Source organism: Corvus moneduloides, chromosome 3, assembly GCF_009650955.1.
Source record: "Corvus moneduloides isolate bCorMon1 chromosome 3, bCorMon1.pri, whole genome shotgun sequence".
Classification (NCBI taxonomy): Eukaryota; Metazoa; Chordata; class Aves; order Passeriformes; family Corvidae; genus Corvus; species Corvus moneduloides.
Window position 1 is genome coordinate 48,714,085 of NC_045478.1, and position 24,379 is coordinate 48,738,463.

General features: G+C 42.7%; 1 protein-coding gene and 1 long non-coding RNA gene across 3 annotated transcripts in view; one reads left to right on the forward strand and one right to left on the reverse strand.

Annotated features, from left to right (window-relative positions):
- The window catches only part of METTL24 (methyltransferase like 24), a 53,216-nt gene that overhangs the window by 13,202 nt on the left and 15,635 nt on the right, over positions 1-24,379 (reverse strand). Inside the window, exons 1-4 of one of the 2 annotated variants that reach the window (XM_032101474.1) lie at positions 21,559-21,666; positions 19,887-19,985; positions 16,046-16,185; positions 10,196-10,424 (exon numbers count right to left, since the gene is read on the reverse strand). In XM_032101474.1, coding sequence (XP_031957365.1) covers positions 10,196-10,424; positions 16,046-16,185; positions 19,887-19,985; positions 21,559-21,651 — 561 coding nt within the window. In that variant the 5' untranslated portion in view covers positions 21,652-21,666. Of the gene's footprint in view, positions 1-10,195; positions 10,425-16,045; positions 16,186-19,886; positions 19,986-21,558; positions 21,667-24,379 lie in introns of those variants that run through there. The other variant, XM_032101472.1, reaches the window with a different exon arrangement.
- Positions 12,979-17,756, forward strand: LOC116440576. The gene is made up of 2 exons (XR_004238692.1): positions 12,979-13,433; positions 14,078-17,756. It is a non-coding gene; the product is annotated as an uncharacterized LOC116440576 (long non-coding RNA).

Sequence of the window (24,379 nt, forward strand, 5' to 3'; positions counted from 1 at the left end):
TTCAGAGCCCAGGTCTGTGGGCAGCCTGGCACTTTATTTCCCCAGTTCTTCCTTTGGTCTCTGATGCCGAGACATCTCCCATGTACTCTCTCCATCTAGAAACAATTTCTCTCTGAGGACCCATTACAGAATAAAAGATACATAGACCCCCTCCAGCCCAGTTAACTGGACCAGTTAAGCAATGCCTCTTACTCCAGTGGACAGGCAGAGAAGAAGAGGCCTTTTAGTTGGCAGAAGGCTCCTTTTAACAACACTTTACCAATGGACAAGTAATCTCTGGACAAACAACCCTCAGCTGATTTACAAGATCAGCATGGCCTGAAATCCTTTCTCCCTGGCTGCATTTGATCAGGAGGTCAGAGGTTTTCACCTGTAGGCTTCTGTCACCACAAACATCATTCTTTGTCATGGGACCAGTTCTTGGCATCATTCCCATCCCAACTCATGCTGGGCACTGGACTAGTCAGAGACAGCAGCTCACTTGTTAATCATCTTCTGGTCATAAAATAATACAGATCTCCGAGCCTGAATTGATTTTCAGACAGGTTTGATGGGTTTAACTAGCTCTACACTATAATGATCTTAAAGCCAGACATCTTGTCTAGCTTGCTACCCAGCAAGACCAAGGTTCCTGTAAGGTGACCCAGAGAATAGGTTCTACAAGCTCTCTGCATGGAGAAGGCACACACTGTACATAGACATGGCTGAGGGAGAAGACCTTCCCCTCACAAGAAAAACTGAGCATCAAAGATCTTTGTTCCCCATTTCTTTAAACTGAGACCAGTCTCCAGAGCAGGCAACAGGAACCTCACCACCAGCTGAAGCCTCAAAATGAGGCTTCCTCAGAGGAAATGGTAAAAGTCACCGTGAGGACATAAGCCCTCAAACAGCGACCTCCTCACCTACTCCGAGTGGCAGCAGCTCACAAGTGTGCATCTCTGCTCAGAAACACTGTGCTCCCTGTCACCTTTTCCAGTTTGCATGGCTCTCCTGTTGTGCACTAGAAGATGAAAACAACCCGGTCCCCTCACCTGGTCCTTCAATTCAATGGCTACACTGCCCAAGTAGAAAAATCTCACAAGGGATCTGCAGAAACCCTGACTTTAAATTATTTAACAGCCTGATCAGCTGCAAAAGCTCTTCTTGCCAATGCCCATGCTGCACACAGACATTTTAAATACTGCATGTACTCCTCCAGCAGCCAAGCTGGAAGCGCAGCCACTCAGTGCGCAGCCCTGGCTGAGCGCATGAGTCACTTTGCAAAACGCACATTCAGCTATCTAATCTTGCAGGAGATGTCCTGCTGCCCACTCCCCCCACAAAGGGGGGTAAACCCTTTCATTTCTGTTCTTTTGATCTTCTCTGCCAGACGCTGCTGGATGCCTGTGGGAACGGATATTTACTCAAAAGAATAAACGGTGTAAGCGAGACCCTCAAGTCTCTTCATTAGAGGGGAACAAACATTTGCAGTCTGTTTGTGCTGCCCCAGCACCAAGCGTGGATGGTGGGACACAGCTCCATGCTTGCAAAAAGCCACATTATCCTAGTCTGGCTAAAGGTGAAAGCCAGCAGTGGTAGGACAAGCACATTGGGGGGGGTGAGGGGGCCATTGGCACAGGAGGCTTGCAATAGAAGGCAAATGGTGAAGCAGCAATTGACTCCAAAGCCCTGAGGAGCAAGACCTGCAAGTGTGTGCATGCAGAGCAAGGGACAGAGGGCTTAGGCTACTGTAAAATAGTCATTCAGAGTAAAGAGCATTTTGGCTGCAAGACCTTCTATGGTTTATTAACACAGTGCCCGTGGGGGCCTTCAAAATGTGAGTGATTGAAGAAAGGGATCAGAGTCTCATTTCAAAACATGTCCACCACACCTGAAAGAACATCTCTCTAGCAGGATGAGAATCTGCAGCCCTGCTATATCCAAGTAGCTCCAGTTAAATCTGGTGGAGGACTTGGTTCCCATCTGCACTTGCCAAAACAATAAAGTCCTTTGAGACTACAGCCCTCCATGGGGACCTATTTGTTTCCTTCCATTTCTGGTCCAAGGTGCCAACCTGCCACCCTTTTGCTTCACTATTTGTCCACCCTGCTATTTGCCTGCAACCATGACAAGAAGAAACCTGCATGTACATTCCTGAAAACATGAATAAAAAAACACCACAAAATGCTTGCACAACTCAGATTTCGTCTGGGACAAGCATTCAAGAGGGGCAGAAGGAGCTGCTAAATCTTTGACCTCTGGATTTCAAATTTTTGAGAATGGAGGGATACCTTAAACTGCTGTCAGATCAAAAGCAAGACCAGAAAGGATACAGACACTAAGGTGAAAATATTTAAACAAGATATGGCCAATTCCAATGACAAGAATTTGTAAACCATGACAGAAGGAGAGACAAATGTGAGGAGAAAAAAAAGTACATCTTTTTAGAAAGCTGTCAGGTGCTCTGGATAGGGCATTTATCTAAAGAGCTTGTTAATGTCAACAACACTGAGAAATTTTGAGAAAGATGGCTAGTGGAGAAAAACCAGGATGCTTATAGAAAGGGGTTGATCTCAATTCTCATTAAACCCATGCCATGTTATGGACCACCACCCTGATCAGATATTCAGAACCTCAGCCAAATTAAAACCGTAAGATTCACATTGCTGTGTTTAAGCCAGTGTTAGTGGCTTGAGGAGCTGGGGAATGTGCATACAGGTCTGTGCTCAGCAGGTGTCCTGCATCTGGTACCACCTTGTGAAGCAGGGCAGGTGTCCCAGGCTCCTGCCGAGCTCCAGGTTTGGCAGGAGGAGGGAACCAACTGGTTTCTTACAGCAGCAGCACAGCAATGCTGACTCCATGGTGCCTGCAGCAAGTGCCGTGCTCCTCTGAATGCAACTCTTTGACACTGAAATAGTCAAATAGGAAGGTGGAATTGAACACTGCTTGCACAGCCCTCTAGCAAAGCTGGGGGAAAGCAGATTTTTATTACCTGATTTTTTTCTGAAAGGTCTTAACAACCACAACAAAGGCAACAAAAAAAAGGAAAATAAAACCCTAAAAAGAATTGTCCTTCCCTTCTAATTTTTAGCAGACAATAATATGCTTTGAAAGTGCCTATATTTTTTTTTGAAAGATGACCTGAATAAGTTCTGCTTCAACAGCGCAATACTTCAACTCTTTCATTACAATTCAGGCATTGCACTAGGCCTTTTCCTAGGGGAAGAAAAGGCTCTGGATTGCACCATATTCAGCCAATGGCATCATTAAAAAGATCTTTCTTCCATGCCTGACAATTGCATACTAAACAGCACCTTCAGGTCACTCCCTAGAAATACCAATATTCTTAACAATGTCTTGAGAAGTGCTCCTGGTGGAGAGAATTTAAATGAGGCGAAAGGAGATGTAAGGGACCAAGACAAAAGCCTGTAAAGGAAAGTACGTGAGGCACTTTGTGCACACAACACCAAGAGCAAGAGCTGGTGAGCAGTAAATCACTGTCCAAAGATCTTTGCTTCAAGAAACATGAGGTTGTCAAGCCCATTTTCACTTGCAGTCAAACTCTTCAATGTACTTACAGTTAAAACACTTTAGGCAGCAGCAGCCCCAGCTGACTAAGCAAATACAGAGCTATCGCCACCTTGATTTCATTATCCCTAAAATGAAAAAATATAGACATCCAGGAAAGATACACTTTGTGCCAAGAGCTTGTAGATTACTCAGGGGCAACTATTACAAGGCTACAGAAGGCAGCATTTCCAACTGCACCTGGAAATATCTGCACTAGTTTGATTGCCTCTTTTCAGCAAGTGGAGTAAGATTTGCCAGCTCTCTGAGAGATCCCCAAACGAAAGGTTCACACATGGCACCAGTTAGTGCTCAAACTGCAGCAATATCTGCCCTTGAATGAGACAAACTGCACCATAACAGTTTAGCTTGAGACTATAAGGACATCAACAGCTATCTCAAATGTAGAAATTTAAGTTAATGGAGGTGAGTTTCGTGCTCCTCCATCCTGTGGCAGGTCATTTATTTAGACTATAAGCTCTAAATGCTATGGTATTGCATCTGCCTGGTGCAAAAGGGTGCAGTACTAAAATGGGACTTCTCTGTGCAGAATTACTCCTTCTGCAAATAGGTCATGACCAGCCATTTACACTGTATAAAAAATCAGTGTTCTGGGACAAAACTCTTTCTACTGTGCCATTCAGAAACTGATATAACAAGGAGACAGTCTGATGAGTCACAAAAAAGCAAACAAGATGATAAGCAGTAACAGTGCAGACATTTGCAGAGGACAGTCAGGACATTTCCAGGAAGAAGGCAGTCACAGCCTGAGCCTTAGCAGTGACACCATTGGGACTTCTGAATAGCACTGATTGCTGATGCTCCAGCTGCAGGAGGGGCAACACAACACAAATAAGATGTTTCAGGAAATAGAGGCTCTCTCACATTGGAGAAATCTTAGAAAGGCCAGTATGATCACCCTACATACGCAAAGGCTGTTCTTCACGGCTATATGTGAATGGTAAATAACAGCTGCAGAAAAAGGGCCACTTAAGCCTAAAGACCATTGATTGCACAAGAAAAATTGGATGTGAAAAAAATGAGGCTAAAAATCAGATGAAGGGTGGGTTTTTTCCTCCTAAAACCGAGATTTTGGAAAAACCCCAAATAAGCATAAAAAACAAAGAAAAAATTAGGCCTTTCAAGACAGAATCCCAAACCTTTACTTCAGGATTTGTGATGCAACAATTCAAAAGACCTGGTCTCATTTTTTCTTTCTGACACGAAGCCACATGTAGCAGAGCAGATCTGAACTTGTGCCTCCACTCCGGCTGTTGCCCGGCTGCAGCAGCAACAGCAACAAGGACTCATATCTCTGCAAGAGCTCCTGGGCCTCTGAGCTCCTGGCTTCTCACCTTGAGCTCAGGATTCCACATCAGGACCAGTCTGCAGGTGCTCGTCAGCTGGTACTGAGGTCCTGCTGTGAGTTAAGATGACAGCTGAGCTGAATGTGGCTCCCACACACCCAGCTAGGACACAGCAGCCCCTCAGTGAACACAACTCACACTAAGCAACCCCCAGGCTCCCTGGGCAATACCTAAGGCTAGCCTTGCAAGGGATAACCAAAGTTAAATGATTTTGTCTGGGCAGGGTCAAGAATTCAAAAGCCTATTCTGGCCCCTACAGCCCTAAGGTATGCATAGTAAAGAGTAATTACACGGATTTCATCACTGAAAAACTTGAACACGGCCATTTCCCAACCTGAAGAGTTTATTTTTTGTTTTGTTAATAAAATCACCGTGCACAACTAAGCTGCTATACATTTTCTCTGGACTTTTATTTTATATCTATTTGTGTACTTCCAACAGAGCTGATTTTAAGCAAAAAATGGTAAATCTTTTCTTTAATACTTGTCCTTTCACATCAGCCTTCACAAAACTGGAAGTGCAACATGAAATAAATTCTATTGTATCTACTTGAGGAGAAGAGCAAGTGATAAATTACTTGCCTAGGAGGAGATGATGTTATTAATCAAAATGACTTCAGGGTGTAGTGTTTTGAAGTTGTGTTGAGTATTAAATAACAGGTGAAGGGAAGGAGGTTTTTCCTTTTGAAATCCTAAATTGAAGCCTATTCAATAAAACAAAGCAAAATTAGCCAAGTTGTTAAAGAAAAAAATAATGTTCATGAAGAGAGAGTGTAAATTAAAGCCTTCAAATCAAAATCAGGATGTAAAGATTGCTTTGCATTTATTTTCATAATGAACAAAGACACAGTTTGGTCTCTTACACAATTGGAGATAACTTGAATAGCAGGAATTGAACACAGCTCTGCTGTCCCCTGAAAGTTACAGCTGTGAGTACTTTGTGATTAAATTAAGGTTTTACTTTGCATTCTCAGATTCTCCTTTCCAGATTAATTTGTTTTACAAGAAACAATTTCATCCACTGCTGAGCCATACTGCCAAGGAATGCAATCTCATAGCACTTACTGAGGGCACAACAAGAGACTTGTCCTACAGAGCTCCAGAGGGAGGAAAACTATTACTGAAATAAGAATTTGCATGTGTGACCACACATGCCCATTCGGGACAGCATGAACTCTTGCTTGTTTCTGCTGCTCAGGGCCTTTCTGTCAAAGGTTTTTAATTGTGCTTCACAGCACAATCTTTGGAATACAGAACACACACAGTAGCTTGGTTTGAATTTCTGGTTAAGGGTTAGGTTTTTTTGAAGAGGAGATAGAGTGGGAAGAGTAAGCTCACATTTCAATATGGTCTTTCCCTTACAGTTTTATTCTGTACTAAAATCTAGACTACATAGCAACCTTCTGAGGATGATACCATAAACAACAATAGTCTATACTGAGACTAGATGAAGGGTTCATTTGGACAGATAACTTAGCCCCCCTGCAGCTGAAATTAAGTCTGATGATCCCCTTGCAAGACCATGGAACTGGCTGTGACAGGTCCAGAACAGCACTGGGATATATACTTGAAACTGTCTCCCACAGAAACTTGCATCCCAGCCAGGACATTACAGTCTGGATGAGCAGTGGTTAGTGGATTGTACTCTGCCTGGAGGTCAGTTACAGGCCGAGTGCCACAGGGCCTACACCAGGATTCATCTTGTTCCACACCTTTACCATCAACTAGAGGAGGTGTCACCTGGCACTCCTGCCATGTTTATGGATGACACCAAATTGGCAGGACCAGCCAATAAAGACACGTTAGACCCCTGCTCTGGACCCAGACAGGCTGGAAGGATGGGCTGACAGGAACCTGATGAAATTCAAAGTCCTGCACCTGAGGAGGAAGGACTGCCTGCAGTGATACCAGCTGGGGACTGCCCGCCTGCCTGGCTGGGGAGCAGCTTGGCAGAAAGGGCCTGGGGATCATGGTGCAAGGAAGACCAACAGCATCCTAGCAGGAGCACAGTCCACAGAGCAAGGAATGTGATTATCTTGCTGAACTTGGCACTTGGAAGAGTGCATCTAGATACTACATCTAGTTTTTGTTCCCACAACACAAGACACATGATAATAAACTGAGGTGAGGTCAGGTGGGAGCCACCAAGGTGGCTGCAAGGAGAAAGTGGGAGAATGGGGCTTTTTCAGCTTAGGCAGGAGATGCTTTGTTGGGAGGAAAAACATCAGCCTGTAGAGATCACAAAGAGGTCATCAAGACAGTGGGGACAGGCTCTTCAGCAGTGCATAGAAGTAGGACAAGAGACTACAGGCATGAATTTAAATCAGGGACTTTCAGACTGGATATAAGGAGAAACATTTTCATGATTAGAACAGTCCAGCAGGACAACAGCTGACCCAGAGAAGCTGGGCAGTCTCTATTCTGGAGAAAACTCAGTGTTTTTCAAGACCAGAATGGATACAGCCTTGAACAACCTGGGCTGACTACACAGCTGGCCTTGCTTTGAGCAGAGGACTGAACCACAAGCCATTCAAGGTCCCTTCTGACTTAATTATCCAACAACTCTATAGGAAGGAAGCTCGCCATTCACCTATCACTAATCCATGGGAAACACCAGCACTGTAGCATCCTCATCCCAGTAGGTAATTAGAGAATAGGAAAGTGAAAGGTTTCATGAAGTTGAACACCACTGCCATAAGAAAGAGAATCTTGGGCCCTCAGTGGCTTTCTCCCTTTTCCCCCACTGTTCATCAAGAATGCACTACAGAGTGTGCATGCTCAGCAAAAGAATTGAGGGCAGCGGGAGGGGAACACAGGATGACCAAGATCAATTTTTACATCTTCATCCTTTCCTGTGGCTGATAAAATACTACTCTTCTCAGAAGATACACCAGTAAATTTTCAGTTTAGATCTGTATACCAGGAAATAAGACTCCCATGATATCCTTTGGAGATTATTCCAGAGCTTAAGAGATTTCACACTCTAAGAGTTCCCAAATATATTCTGACTACGTTTCCTTCGTCAGCCACATCCTAATATAGTACTAGATAAGTCCTCTGCCTCCAGGATATCTACACTCAGAGAACTGAGGGCTGTTTTGCCACATAGCCAGTTAGAAAGATCAAGCTCTTTTAATCTTTTCTCACATCCTCTCTGACACCAAAAAGTGTTTGTATTTCTTGCCAAAATATCGGGATGGGTTTCCCTTGTGTGGATGAGGTCCCAGTACTGTCTGCAGAACAGCAGGTGTGCTCTCATCTGAGTCAGGGTGTAAACAAGCCCATCCAAGTTCTTTGATTCTCTTGCACACAAAACCCCCATACTTCAAGTTTTCTTTTCAATAATACAACAGCAAGAACTCCAGGAGGTCTTGTCTGTGCTGACTTCATCAGCCTGATTTTCTAACATCAGTGGAAATAGTTTCAGTCACTTGTAGGGTCTTGGATCAAGTCCCAAATCTTAAAGAATAAAAGCATGGATAAAATGAGGCATTAACTTCAAATGCAGCTGCCTGGAATTCCTGCCTTGAAGTGGGAACGCAACAACATTGAGGGTAGGCGGAAGGGTTTTTTAAATTAAAAATGGGATGAAGAGCACGTTTTCATTTTCTAATTGAAAGAAAGTGCTTCGGAAAATATTCTGTGAAACTGTTTTGAATTAACTTATTTATTCAGTTGAGGGAACATTCCACTCACATTCACCAGAAGAATGATGTCTCCACGCAATACACAACTTCTCAGGCTGCCTTCCTTCTAAGTTAAAGAAAACCTAAACAGAACAGTGTGAGGACAGTCAGCCCACTCAGGTATTTCACAAATATAAAGCACCAGAAAGTTGCAGAGTGTGTAACACCTTTATCCTCACTGGGAGGAAGTCAGCTCCTGACTTCACTAAGCCCTAGCTTTGCACAGGGGAGCTCCCCAAATGCTACCAGAGCAAGAGGCTGTGTACACTGTTCATAATGCGCCAAAACACTTAACCAAATCCCATGTCCTATGTACACAGCTAGCGGAAAGCCTGGTTGCATGTGTTATGTGTGCATTATGTTTCTTGGCTGCCATCCAGCCTACTGTTTTCATGTCAGAAAGTTACACACTCAGAATTCTCCCTGACATCCTGCTCATTCACAGGTGTTACACCACTCTGTTTTACCATGATAACCTGAGACTGATCTCAGCAGGTCTGATATATCACAAGACTTGTACACTTTTTCTGGATAGGGTCATCAATTTTTTGCTGTGTGACTAATTCTTCTAAAATCAAAACAGTGCAAGGCACACATCAAAGAAAAGCCATCTCTCTATCTCCCCAGATGTTTCACTAATGCACAGCCTACTACAGTTACAGCATGTATTGGAAGAAGAAAAAGGCTCCCTTTCTCTGCTCTTATCTTCAGAATGTTCCAATCAGTAGAGCTGAACCAAAAGAAAATATTTTTAAAAAGTAAAAAGTGAACTGAAAAGGACATCTTGCATTTTTAAATAACAAGCCAAACAAACATTGCACTGTTTGTTTTGCAAATCGTACAGAAGAGCTCCTCCTTAGCCCAGGCGGCCTATTTCTGAAAAAACAGAGACAAGCAGAATTAGCCGCAGGCAATGAAGTATATTAGCATTTGAATTCATGTTTGTATATCCTCTGAAGGAAAGACTCTCTTAAAAGCAACCTAAGGAACTTCCTGAAATGTATTATGGCAACATTTATCTGAGATTTGAAAATTCATGATGTCTTTATAGTTCCTTAAAAACAAGCTGGGAAATGCTAAAAAACATCCCACAGATTGCTGCCAATTTCAAAACAGGATGTTTTTGGTTTTGAGGACTGTAATTAGGAACAGTGACCTTGAAAATGTAAACAGACCATCCATTACCTCTTCTCTTCTAATTTATGTTGCAAATATTGTTTCCTCTTTATAAACTTGTCTGTGTGAGTAGTTTAGTTTTCATGCTCAGGCAAAGACCAGAACTTCCACAGGACTAAATGTGCTAGCACCCAATGTCACCAGTAAGTTCAAGAGAAAAGGAAGTGAGGAGGAGGAAGAGAGTATTTGGTATATGGCTAGGGATTTAAAATTATGGTGGCTGTTATGAGCACACAGAAAAAGCAAGACAGAAAAGGCAGCCCTACAAGAAATGCATTACAAGTACTGCTGAAGAAAAACCCATTATCAGGAGAAAACCTTGGAAAGTGCATGGTGTCCTCAGGCAGCAAGAAGGGAGATCTGGAGCTTTCCCAACACCTAATCCTGCAGTCAGAAAGTAGACACTCGAGTCCTTCCTTACCTTCTGATGCCCAAATTCATTCAATACTGTGCCCAGCTTCTTTGTGTTGCTGTGAAGTTTATGAGCTGCAATGGCTGGATTGGGATCCCTCCAGTCAATGGAGAGGCGATGGTACCAGAGGCGCCGACCCTCCTGAATGTGTGCTGACTTGATGCTGGGGTCAAAGCGATGCACCTCACATCCACTGTTGGCCATGCCGAGCTCAAACTGGTTGTCATCATTGCCTAGCCTATGTAAAAAAATTAAAAAAGGGGGAAAAAAGCGATGTAACTATTACCGCAGCAAAAAGAACTATTACTGGGTAGGATGTTCTGAGGATGAGCTAACTTAACCAGAAAATTCAAGCTCAATGCAATATGATTAGAAGGAATGGCTCCTTTCTAGGCAAGAACTAAACCACTTTTAGTCAGGCTGATAACTTTCCCAAAGAAGTTTTCCTTTTCTCCCTTAATTCAGAAGTTGACAAAATTTATATGAAAGTAAAATTGAACATTGAAATATTTGCGCTGTCCTTATTCTTACTCATCTTTTATGTTTACATATATTTCTCTATTTTCAATTTGCTTTTTTCTTGACAAGTTTACAGTACTCTTCTTAGTCCTTGCTGCGCAAACTTCCAATAACCAAGCCATAAGCAGAAGAGAAAATACATTTAAAATTTATGCAATACTACTTCGTAAAAATCTGGCATATTTCACACCATGTCTGTCACCTGGTGTTACAAACGTGACCCACAGTGACCACCAGTACAGACAAGACACAAGAAGCAAATGCCTCTCTTTCTCTGTAGACAGGAAGACACAGATAAAAAAAGCATATTTAAAAATAAGCACTTTTCTACAGCAGCAAAGTTGTTATATTGACTTGAGAGAAAGATTGCTGCTAATTCGGTGAAGATCCCAAAGAAGAAGAAAAAATAATAGCCCCATTGTACAGAAGTATTGTCTCAGTCCCTGCCTCTGTGAGAAGATGTATTTTACAAGGCTGTGCCATATTCCCACCTCCTACAGCCCAGTGGTTCACACAGGGTACACTGAAACTAAAAAAATCTGGTATTTACCATTGCAATCACACATCTGAACCACAGGCTTTCCCTACTCTGTAAAACAAGATGTTCTCTTTATTCCTACTCCTCCAAGTTTGTTCCAAATGTGATTCAAATCATGCACTAAACATTCAACTTAAACAAAATTATGCAATTTGATATACACACATGTAGCACTAAGAAGAGAATCAAGATTTTTTAAATCAGTTGTGCTGTAAATTGTACAGCTGAGATTATTCACTCTGTACTAACAGCACAGCACTTATCTGTTGTGCACAGACCATGACAGGACAGTACTCTAAGATGTACTGTCAGAGCACCTGCTACACTACACCACAGTTATCCTTAGCAACGGTGTGGGTCTGAAATAATTTGGGCAATTTGCATCAATATGTAAAACATGACACATTTTAAATCATGTCATACACAATGGTACAACGTTAGGCCAGAACTAAATGTTCTACATAGTTGTCAAACAGGTAGGCTAAAATGAATTCAACTCGTGAAACAATGTGTGGAAGAGCACTGGTTTTGGAAGTTACCAATATGGTATGACACTTGCTGTAACACTGGCTAAGCACACTGTTACAATACCCTAGGAGGTTGTCTTCTCCTCAACCATCTTCCCTTTCCCTGGGAAAACAGGAGGAGACAGGGTGTGCAAAAATAGCCTAGCGTGCTTTTAAGAGCAACCCTAATTCACAGGATTCCAACCCATACAGCTGTGCGGGAGGAAAAGAGAGGAGATTTCTTTTAATGCATTCAACACACATTAGGAAAAAAGTTCAGAAGTTAACCAAGTGAATCAACATGTTTGTTTGCATGTGGCTTTCTACAGAAGGGACAGTGATGGACAAAGACCAGTGTAATCCCTTGGGAATGAGAAGCTAGCTGAAAGTGAACAGCATGGGAATTGTTGAGGATAGTTACAGCATCAGTGATGAGCCCACCAGCAACTGATGGCCACGTGTGTCCGTGACACACTTCTAACCATACCAGCTGGTACAATCCAGAGGGCCAGATGCTTTTGGTGCAGACTAACCTCAGGCTGCCTCCAAACAGATTGCTGCTCATGTAGACTGCAAAGGGAACTTCACAGTGGTGGAAAACAGGAAAAAAAAAATACAGATGAGGGTAAAGACAAGGGATGATGTGTCTTCTGGCACTCTAGTTAACAGCTCAAATTTATGCCTGAAGAGAGATCTAGACAACAACAAATATATAGGAGAGAACATAAGGTCTTCTCCAAAGGAACTGGTTTGAAAAATACCTGGCCCACATGTGATCATATAAAGGGATAATGCAGCACGAAAAAGATAAACAAATTAGGTCTCCTAAGAAAGATTTAGTTACTTAAAGAAAGATGAGTTACCTAAAAAGGGATCATGATTTTAAAAGAAAGGTGTGGAGGTCACGGAAGACTAGCGAACCCTTTCCTCACCATCAGGAGAGAGCAGCTGCTGCCGCCATCAACAGCAAAATAAAACATGCCAAAGAAACTGACCTATTTTTCCCGTAAAGAAGAAGGGAGCTCGGTTACAGAGTTCCACGCAGTGCCCTGCGGTGGGGGTGAGGTGGGCATTCACAGCAGCACCAACAGCCCCGCGGGGCCGCCTCTCCCCGGCTGCGGGCGAGCGCAGGGAAGGAAGGGCTCGCTGGCACCGCTCCCCGCCGGCAGCAGGGCAGCGACGCTGACCCGGGACAGAGCGCAGCACAGCGGGGAGCGGTGTCCCTTGGCTGTGCCGTGCTCCCAGGGTTCACAGAGGGTCACGGTGCACAGAGCCTTGCACTCAGAATAGACACTGCGCTGCAGCTTGCGCTGAATGAAGCATCACACCGGGCCCGGCATCACCCGGGAGCACAGTGAGAGCCGAGCGGCACAAACGCTGCTTTGTCTGCTCCAGCACAGCTCTAGTGGACACCTGTAGCTGATCCAGCTGAAAGCTGCGGGTGCTCCAGCGACCACAGCGACCACAGGACAGAGCTATAAACACATGCGAGTTAAGGTCCAGCTTTCCCTTTCTCTATTCCCCCTCCTCCCCTTCTCTTTCAAAGGAAGACAACTGAGCTCAAGCAGCTCAGGAAAAAAAGAAGGACCCCCTGCCTGGATCCTAAAGCTCTTACATACACTTTAGGATGCACCTGAATTGGCATTTACACTGTATTGCGGCAAGACTCTTTAAACCTCTGCTGGTAAGTTTCTGAAATCCTATTCATTTATGTTATCCCAGCCTGAGTGCCTGCCTGTGGTGTTTGTAACTGATTTAGCTTAATCTAAGCAGATTTAGCACTAATAACTAGAGCTCACTAATGCATATTGCAATTATATTTTGCACTGGGAAATCCTGTCCCCCGAGCACAAGCATTGCTGTCTCCGAGTAGTGGAAGCAACTAATACTAATCTAAAAAGATCCCCAGATGTTCCAGACGCTGCTCACTCCCATTCACAAGCAACCTCTTCTATAGCATTCAAGAAGGCAAAACCTAAGCAGCATGTTTTATTCCAGCTTTAATCACATATGCATTTAATTCAGGATTCCCAGTAACACTCCCACTGAACTTTCACATCTGTCCTCCATCCGTCCTCTCCACAGAGAATGCTCTTCATTGGAAGTAGCTGCTCCCCATTTGCTCTTTATGAAACATATGAGATAACAAAAATGTTTAAAGGGGATTTTTGCCTTAGAACAAAATTACTTTTCTATCTGTCATAAACTAAAGGAAGTGAGTCTGAGGGGAAGAATTATGGAGTAATGAGCTCCAAAGGTTGCAGAAGTAAACTGGTGGATTGAAGACTGCTTCTCTGTAACCTCAAATATTTCCCTTTTATTTTTTAGCTGCTTCATGTGATGCATCCTCGTTGGTTACTTCCTGTATGTGTTTATCTTATGATGAATGGGAGAGCTGACATCAGTTTCAATCTCTGCTAAGCCCTAGTGTTCCATGACTACAGAAAATCTGGCACTCATGCTCCCTGGACCATACACAAAACAGTACCACATATAAAGCACTGGTATACACACACTAGCTCAGTTTAGTTCAAAACCATTAGCAAAATATCTCAGTGCTGGTCAGCTTCATGCCTAATCTGCACCTCCTAGCACAGATGAAATCAACTCTGCGTTGTGCCTACTGGGCAATTCAACAAAAATACCATTCTCAACCCACATTTGATCCTTAACAATAGGGAAAAAGGACATTAACACAAGAGCTCAGGTCGAATAGTAATGATCATGCAGCTTGAAGGATAAGGTCTAGGTTAATTCCACTGAACTTTGAGTACTTTGCCAAGACATCTAAAATCAGCAGCCAAGTTATCCCAGGCTTCCACTATAATCAAAGGAAAGCTATACTTACCTCCAGAATGCTATTTAGCTTAGCTGATTTCCACCTGAATGCGCCTGCCTCTCCCTACTGACTACTGGAAGGGCCCTCAGGCAGTAACGCAGTACTACAGTCAAATAATTAAAGTTTGGAACTGAGCATGGGGTAACACAGCATCTCTCCTAACTTTTATAGGAACATGAAACGCTGAGAAGAAAAAAAATCATGTAACCCTATATCTTGCATTAATGTCACATAAGTATAATTTGAAATATATTGCAAAGAACATTCAGAAAACAAGAAGCAACAGTAGCCAAGAGAAATCTTCTCTCCTGTATGGGAGATTTGTCTCTAAGGGGCATGCTCTTGTTCTGCCACAAAGCAGTGCTGCTGAACAAAACCTGACAGCACCTCCCTCTCTGAGGATCTTGGTCTTTACAGCTCAGATAAACTCAATCGAAATATAAACCCACCCAAATGAAGCAAAACCACTCTCTGTGATTACAAGGCACCCTGCCTCACCTCCACACTGCCTGCAGGTGTTACCTGCCATGTATGTGCATGTTACACACCAAGGCTAAGGAATGCCACCCCAGCGCAGTTCCTTGCTATCCACCCTTTGTAAACCCACAGCAGCAAAAACACAGGAATAAACTGCCCTGGTTCAAGGGAGATGGAGCCTTACAATACAGCTCTAACCTAAAGCTGCCTCCCAGGACAGCAAGTACAGTTTTGTTAGGCAGCTCTGTGTGGTGATCTGTGTGAAATGAGCTCCAGATCCCAGTGATGGTTCTCCTACTGCACTGGTGTGCTGATGGCCTGATGCACTCTGAGGACAGACTTCCCTCATCCTCCTGGGAAACAGAATTATTTATTAGCAGGAAAACAGGCTGCATGTGTGGTTTTGCTACCTGTGAAAGCGCTTGTTCTGTGAAGAGTGAAAACTTCACTCTCAAGTGTTGTAAATATCATAAACATTGCAAACATTTTAAAGTAAAGCCACAGCTGCCTTTATCACTATCACTTTGGCACGTGTCACGCCTGAAGTGCTGAGCAAAAACACTCTCACATGGAAATGTACTATTTTGTCCCAGAGGTAGTTAATGAAGTTTTATAAGTAATGCTGCTGAAATACCTGGCAATTATGCAAGTAATCTCTGCTCAAGTAAGATGCTGTAGGCTTCTCAGTTTACCCCTTTGATTTCCATCTTCCTCTATATGAACTACCACTCACAACTCACCATTAAGCAATTTGTTTTCATACCAATATTAGAAAGGCAAAGGAAAAAAAAAGACGCTCATGGAGAAAGGTTTTTTCCCTAAAAATGAAGTTTACAGAAGCACATCAACACATAATAAAAACACCTGAATTAAGTTTATACCTTGGAAGACAACCTTGCTGCAGCCCATGTTGTATGTATAGGGCTTTTTGAAGCTATTTGTTGTGAAACAATTTCCTTTCTTTTAAACAGAGCACTTACCCCAGTGAATAGAGACGGCATTGCTTGCTTCTGATTCGATGGATGAGGCTAAACCTCTCATCAAGACAGATTGACCAGGGCTTTTTCGCAGTTTTGGAGTACCCTTTCAAGCTGTTCAGGTTCGTGTGTTCACAAGAAATCTGTTGAAACCAAAGTATTTATCATTTTAAGATAGGACTTTTAATTTGTTTGTAATTTGCCTTCTGGGGAAAAAGTGGAAAAAAGAAAAATGTTCATTGGTTTAATTTAAATGCTACTGTCAATCTGATACATGGCTACAAAGATGTGATTATTTTTTTCCTTGTTTGTCTGTTCTGCTTGGTGAAATTTGAGGCTTACATGATTCCCCAGAGAGCAATGCAGTTTGAAAAGCAGATAATTAAGCATTAGTACTGTACCCAGATTCATTTTTCCATGAGGAAAAGATGTTTCAACATTCACATATTTAATTTTTTTTTCTTTCTTAACCTTGGAGTGAATTCTGCATCCTGAATAATGTTAAAATCAAGATTGTAATTACAGAGTTGCAGTGTCTCTGCAATATGTACCTCACCCAGAGTGTTCTGGATCTCAGCTCCAGAAGGGATTTAATCATTACCCCAATGCTTCTCCAACTACAAAGGGATTTAAGCAAGTGCTTAACTAAACAGAGGAATCATAGCATGTGTGTCTATGCTGAGCTGGCTTAGACATCTAGAGTTTAAAGCCAGGATAAAAACCCTCCAAAAGAAGAGATAGTGACCCTTCAGGGAGGAACACTGTAAGTCAAAGCCCTTGTACAGACCAAGAAAGCAAAGACTGAAAATGCACTGGATTCGCCAGAAACCTGGACATGTCAAAACTCACTGAGGGGTGAAGTCAGCTTTGCCAGCAGCTGAGCAGCAGCCTGAGACAGCCAAACCCACAGTGACTGAGCCAGCAAAGCCATGGCCCTGTAAGTGACACCCTAAGGAGGAGCCCCTGCCTGCAGCACCAGCTCTGCCTGTCCATCCAGCAGCTCAGGACAGCATTTCACCCCCAGGCCACAACATTCCACCCCACCTTCTTCCTCCAGAGCCACTCTGGAAAAGGCAGGCACAGGGCTGGAGAGTGCTGCACCCTTTCCAGAACACAGGAGCCAGAGCACAGCAGTCGATGGAAGCGGGTACAATTCGTACAGCTGTCGCCAGAGCAGTGATAAGGAGGCAAGGGGAAGCAGAAGGAAGCACCAAAGCTGTGGCTACTTCTGCCCAGGAAAGGCTGCACTGCTCTACACCAGCATCAGCATCCACAGTTCGTTCTTGAAGGGCTTTCCAAGCCATGCAGCCCAGCCACCAAAGTCAGGTGTTGCAGGGCACAGGTTGCTAACATGCAGGTAAGAAAGCAAAGATCGAGAAGAGCTGCAGGAACCCAGCTGAGCCATCATGATAAAAAGTTGTTCTTTGGGCCCAGTGCCAGCCCTAGCTGCAGGAATGGGAGCTGGCACTGTCAGAAAGGCAACAACTAAAATGGTGCAAAGGACAGTAGTAGAGACTTCCTCTACAGCAGACTGCAGAGGTTCAGTTCTCAGTCTTAGCCAAACTAAAAAGCACAGCTCTGGTCTCACCTGGAACCACAAAAACAAAGCAGTTTTACACAGAGGTGAGAGTAAAACCTGGAACTCAGCCTTTAATGTGGTAGGCACTCTCCACCATTTACCTTGTAATAAGTAAATAAAACACTCATTCTTTAAGAAGTGTATGCTCTGAAAGATCATTACCTGGAGCATTACATTCAAAGAGCTGCACACTAAATCACCACCTCCCTGCTGCTGCTTGGCTCCTAATTCCCACGGAAAATTCATAAAAGCAAATACAGCATCTCTTCATGCTGTTCTCAGGATTCACTAAGTTTTAAGCAATGATTTGCACTGCACCCCTCTACCCATTTACCTTCAGTCACATAACAATCAAGGAATAAATGGCATTGCAATAATAAGCACTAATTTAAGACACAGAAGAATAACGTACTCTCTACAGAAAACTAAGATTCTGAAATGCTGCCACTTAATTGACTCATGGCATTATGAGCAATTACAACAGCCAGAGTTTGGAGCAATTTTAACAGCTCTTGCTACTTAATAGGTCTTGCTATCAAAAAAAACCTCCCCAAAACAAACAAACAAAAAAACCCCAAAACCTGAACCTGCCAGTCTGTTGCAAGATTTACTGAGGCACCGAGCCCACATCCTGTTCTGGGCTTCTGCTCACTCCTATCATACAAACAATAGCAAAAGAAAGATGCTTCTTCTGATCATCAAATACCAGCGCTGAAAAAGCTTTTTCTGGCCACACCTTGACCCTGCTGATATGGCACCTTCCTGCTCCAGCAGTCTGAGCCATTCTATGCTAATGGCATGGGGCTGAACTCAGGCACAGTAATTAGTAGACACTTGCTCAGCAAATAAGGAAAATGACATCCCATGCTCATCTACATAAGCAGGTTCCCATTTTCAGAAGTGCTCATACCAGTCATGGTGTTATCCCATCAGTTATTCATCTTGTAACATCTGCCAAGTCAGGAACAGGGATTCTTCTCATTTTTTGTTTTCACTTATGCTTATTCCCCCAACCAGGGTCAGTTACTCTGGGAACGAAACTTCTGGCTGAGTGTGTCAAAAGCAATAAACTCTCTGTTAATTGATGTCCTTGTAGGCTTTGACCCAACTAGTGGAGTTTAGCAGCATCTGCCACCGTTTATTAAGTCACTGAGATGAAGGATGTTTTCAGCTTAATATGTCTGCCGCAGTCTAAACTTCTGTACAACAAATCGAGCATCTCTACACACATCTCTTGCTGTCCCCACATGCATCTTCTTGCATCCTGTCCTCTCCGTGCTGGCATGAGTGGCAGCAGAGATGTAATTTTATTGAGAATTTAGCCAGGGGTACCCACAAGCTGGAGGATACATGAACATTCTGCTATCCTCTTTTTTAGAGGTGTTTCAAATTAATCTCATCTCAGCCTCAAAAGCACTGCATTAACAAAGAATTTCATACATGAATAACATTTCAGTGATATTGGCACCTGGGGCTTTTTGCTGTTTTTCAGTGCAAGTAATGATGCTGTTAACTCTGTATTCAAGGGTCAATTGCTGATAGACTTGGGTACCAAAAGCAGCTGCCCTGTTGGAATTGTGAGCATCCAGCCTCTTTTCCATTTTTTTATTACCTGAAATGCACATGCAAATGCTGCTATGCATAAGTGATGCCTCTGTTAAGACATGATGGCCCAATATCCATATATGTTGAATGCTGGAAGTATCCATCAACACAACCTGGATTTGGAAATGCCATATTTTAAGAAGCACATAAAGTAATTTTCACAGTCATTGTTTTTGCCCTGAAAATATCAAGATTCTATTGGTATTGTTGATACAACTTGTCCAAGTTAAGGTCTGATGCCTTGTTCTCATTTTACTGGGAACCTCGAATGCCTCCTTTTGAAGCAAAATGAACTTGGTTATCATATTATTATTGAGAGGTGGAGTGGTTGAATACAGTCTCTTGATACAGAGTGCTCTGTATTTTTCCATCTGAGAGGGAGAAAGGGGAGAGAGAGGAACACCACATCTAGAATTTCAGTCATACCATACCCCTGTCAGGACACAAACCCATCTGGAAATAAATAGCATGGAAATAACGCATTCTTTCTAACCTGTGTTTTGACCTTTATCTTCATGTTGACCATCTGCTAGGTTAAGCAACTTTAGAAATAAAGCAGTTTCAAACAAAGTTTGGTGTGAGGTTAATTCCTCAGATATGAGGGAAAAATCTGTGCCAGGCAAAGTGTTTTCTAAATGGAGACTGAAACAAAAAACCTACCTGAGAAGTGCTAATGTACTTTAGGAACCTCGAGGCCTCATAGTTGAGGGAAGGGGTTGGACTTGCCCATGGTTGTAGTTCAATGTGCCATCTTACTGTCTGTAAAACAAAGCAAACCAGAAAACACCTTAAAGGTAGTGCAAGCATAGATTACGAGGGCTAATAAACTAAGGAGATTTAATTTCAAACAAAAAGAGTTTCCTGGGGGCTTGCCTACACATGAAAAACATTTCAGAATAAAGCAGGGTTTCAGCTACAGTGAAAAAACCTCTAACTATGGTTTGTAATGATCAGCTTTGAAAGCAGATGTTGGTAATTCAGAAAGAAAGTGTTCCTCATCCAGGATACATGTGTTAAACCAGTTATTTTAGGACACCCAAGTATGCTGTGAGAAATGCATGAAGAAAAACAAGATCTGAGTAACCAAATCTTCTAGCAAAACATCTGAAAAGGGTGATATAATTTTAATTTCATATTTATCAAGTATCTCTGCTTGAACATCCACTGAAACAAGAACTTGGATTGCAAACACTGATCACCAAAGGAAACCCCTGCAAGAAACCTGTTTTCTTTTTTAAGATCTAGATTTTATGAAAAACAAGCTTCTAGTGGGCTTTGAGAAAAGTCCTCTTCCTCTCCCACACTTGCCTGACAGATACACAAGAATTCTTTGTTTCCCTGAAAAAATATAAGTGTGGCTGCCTGTAGCCCTACCACTCCTTATTTTCATAGCCATAGCTTTGGTGGGTGCTTTCTGCACTCCCTGCAAGGCCCCTCAGCTCTGAACCTGGGGGATCCTGTCAGCTTTTCCAGAAACACTTCCCACATAGAGTGGGACAGAAAAGGTCTTTCAGACACGTGCTTGCAGAGCAACGGGGCTCTGTGCTCCCATCTGCGCCACCTTCTCCAAATTCTGCCCGCTGTCATGCTGGGAAGTTTAGACTTGTCATCTCTTGCCCTCAAGTAGATAAAAATACAAGCACGGTGTTAAGCTGTACTAAATTAAGATTGATTCCTCATGGCTTTTCATCTTCAGGCTCTGTAACTCACTTCTACAGTTGGGCAGGTAGTATCAAGCTTCCCTTTAATCATCCTCAATTAACTGAGCTTCCATAATGGACAGGATGGGGTTTCTTCCTCAAAGGCTTATGCTGACATTCAATAAAATACAATCAGAAACCCCACTCGGGATTCCCACAGGGCTGTATTTCAAACAAAGCCCTGGAAAACATGTAGGAAATAGCAATTAGCTGGAGAGGATGGAGGCAGATCAGAGAGGTGAGGCACTGAGCCCCCAGACAGGACCGGTCTGTGGCACCAGAAGAGCCAGCACGGCGACAGCGGGGATCCTCTGATGCCAGAGAGGAATGCAGGAAAGAGAAGGTAAAATTAGAAAAGAAAGATTATTAAAGAGGACCACCAGACCAGATGGCATTTGCGTTGAGCTGATATCACGAATTGATATTTTTGCAGCCTAAGTAAATATAGTCCACAGTGAGTGTGAGCCAGGTTTGTATGAGGTTTATTGTTCCTTTAGGGTTTATTTTTCAGATTTGTTGTGGGTTTTTTGTTTGTTTTGTTTTTGTTTTTGTTTTTTACTGTAAAGAGATGCTGAAAAGGATATTGAGATTTTTTTTCTCCCCCAGAAGCAGACAAAAGTAGCATTTCTCACCCTGAGACTTCCCGCCTGCAGCAAACTTGGACTCCTATACCCTGCACAGCAGGATCCTGGAAGCAAGCTAGCAAGCCAGCTCTGCAGCAGCATGTCCCCCTGACCTCTGCTTGCAGCAGGCAGCCTGCAAACAGCGAACAGCAGGAGGATAGGTGCACACCAGGGAGGGAAATTCGTGTAATCTTTCAGAATGAGTCACACTTCACACGGCTGAATAACGTTTGCAATGACAGGAATGCTGCTGTTTCAACAGGCTTGAAAGCTGAAATGAAAATGAAGACTGACAATCGTTTTCAGGGGGGAAAAAAAAGAAAAAAACCAAAAACCAACCAAACAAAAAAAAAAACAAACCAAAAAAACCACCCGGAGACCTACACATCTATGCCCAGTTATTTTGAAATCTATTTGTGTGAGAAGTAGCTCATTAAGTAGAGGAATTGCAGGGTGGCCATTGTGGTACTGCTCAGCAAGAATTCCTTCTGCACAGAGTTGACAGGGAAGGAAAAAAAATCTCTATAATGAACCACGTGAATGAGGTTCTTTTTCAGCAGAGTGCAATATCCAAGAGCCACTGCAGCTTACACTCGGGTTCTTAAAATCTTAAAGACGATAAACTAGCCTTCCCACTGACTCCAAACTATTGATAAACACATGAAAATGAAATAAAAACCCCAGTGACTTACTAATGCAGTTTCACTAAAAAATGGCTGGGGAGGTACGGGGGGGGGGGGGGGAAGTAAAAAACAGAAAGAGATCAAATTTTTATATAGTTCTTTAAATTTAGCAGCACTACATAAATGCTACTTTTGTGACAGATATCGGACCCGAGGCTCCTTTTTGACGACAATGCTTTTGAATAGCTTCTCAAACTTCACACTTAGTCCCTGGCCCCTTAGGAAGCAACAGCCTATTTCCATTCACTAACGAACACATTAGAGGGGCCTGTTCCTAACACCGCCCGAACACCCCTACAGGGCGCCTCAATAGCTGCCTTACAATTAGATTCACAATGAATGGGGGTGAAAATCCAACACATCTCTCGGACCAGGTGCACCCCCCCCAGAGGGTAACTCACAAATGTCGGTGATGCGTTTTGGGTACTTTCAGGAATACAAAACATCCTCTTGAAGGAGCCGTTCCATAGGTACATTGGTAGCCTTTGTTTATAGTTTTTCAGGTAATTTTCAGCCTGTTCCATAGTGTTTCCATGTAAGCCTTCTCAAAAAAACTCTACAGGTGCTTTGTGAAAATCAGGATTATCCCTGATAAAAAACGATCCTTATTTGAGAAGTTTTTCCCCCTCTTGACTTTGCAATTTTACTTACTCAGAGTGAACCTGTCTGTGGCATCATGATTTGGATTTTCTCACCTGTACTGTGGAAATCTCTAGAATGACCGAGAGCAGGTCCCTGTGGCTGCTGTACAAACTGAGGAGGCTGAGGAGCAGCTCCTTTCACAGTGGGCTTTACAGCAAGAGGAGCAGAGGAGCTATTACAGCCCAGATTATCCAGCTCCGGATATGAAATTCAGACAGGCATCGCCAAGGCTGCCCAGGAGGAGCCAGAAAATGGGTTCAGACAATCTGCATTTTTGCCTATTACCATGGGTGTGCTCTCCCTAGGGAAGGACTCATCCAGCCAGACACCATGACTGTGTTTCTCAAACATCAACATATCCATATTCCGCAATACAAAGAGATGACAGTACCTGGAAAGTTACAATGCCTCTTAAAAAATATCATACTGAATATCCTAAAGTATCCCTCTGTATATAGCTTCACTTACAGACACATTAACTGAAATCAGCATTCTAAGAAAAATCAATCTTCAGCAAGGCTTTATCACAAACACTGGCTGGACATTGACTTCAGCTACTCCTGAAAGGTAATGGATATGCAGAACTGTTTTTCAGAGTGATGTCTAAATTTTCACCACATGAGATAACCAACAGAGTAAAGAAAATCTTAAAGTGATGCCATTGCTTTGTTAGGAAAACTAGGCTGCATTTGAAGGTCTGATTTTTTTCCAGGTACTTCACACTTCAGGATAAGGACTGATGTTTCCTTCAGACCAACCTGACCGTCATCTGCAGAGACTTCTCTCTGCAGACCACTTCGTCCTAGATTTTTTCTCCCTCATAGCCATCTGTGACAGTCATTTGATAATCCCTTAATAACCTGTAGTATAAATGTGATGTACTTTTAAAAGACTGTTATTTAAAATCTGTCCTAAAAATCTGAAATCATAGTATAAAATTTAAATCAAAATGTGCAAAGGGCTCACAAACCAGCAGGTCTAAAATTGTAGGTCTGCAAAATGTTTGGCTTTTCCAGCCTAAATTTACACACAAATCATTAAATTCTTTCCAGACCAATCCTAGTTTCAGTGCACTAGCTCAAAAAGCCCAAACCCTTCCTTCCCTTCTGCTTACATTTGAAAGGGAATTAGAAAGTTTTTTGTATTTTCATTTTTTTAAACTCAATACCTGTTTTTCCCCCCTATTTAATGTCCTTCCTTTTTAACAGTCAATTAAAATACAGAAACACATTAGCCATTTTTATAAACAAAGTTTGGGAATCCCATTACCCTGCCAAGCAGTCTGTTGCTTCCAAAGAAACAAAAGACTTGTCAATATATACACAGATGTCTTAAGAAAATCTCTGATTAAATCATGCAACAGTTTAATTTTTTACATCTGAGGCAGGACCAAATGTGAGTGGAAATCATTTGTGGCAATAAATTCCATCAGAAACCATAAATATTTGCTACCCATAGAAACAAATGACATACACATCTTCATCTCCAATTATTCTGTCTGTATC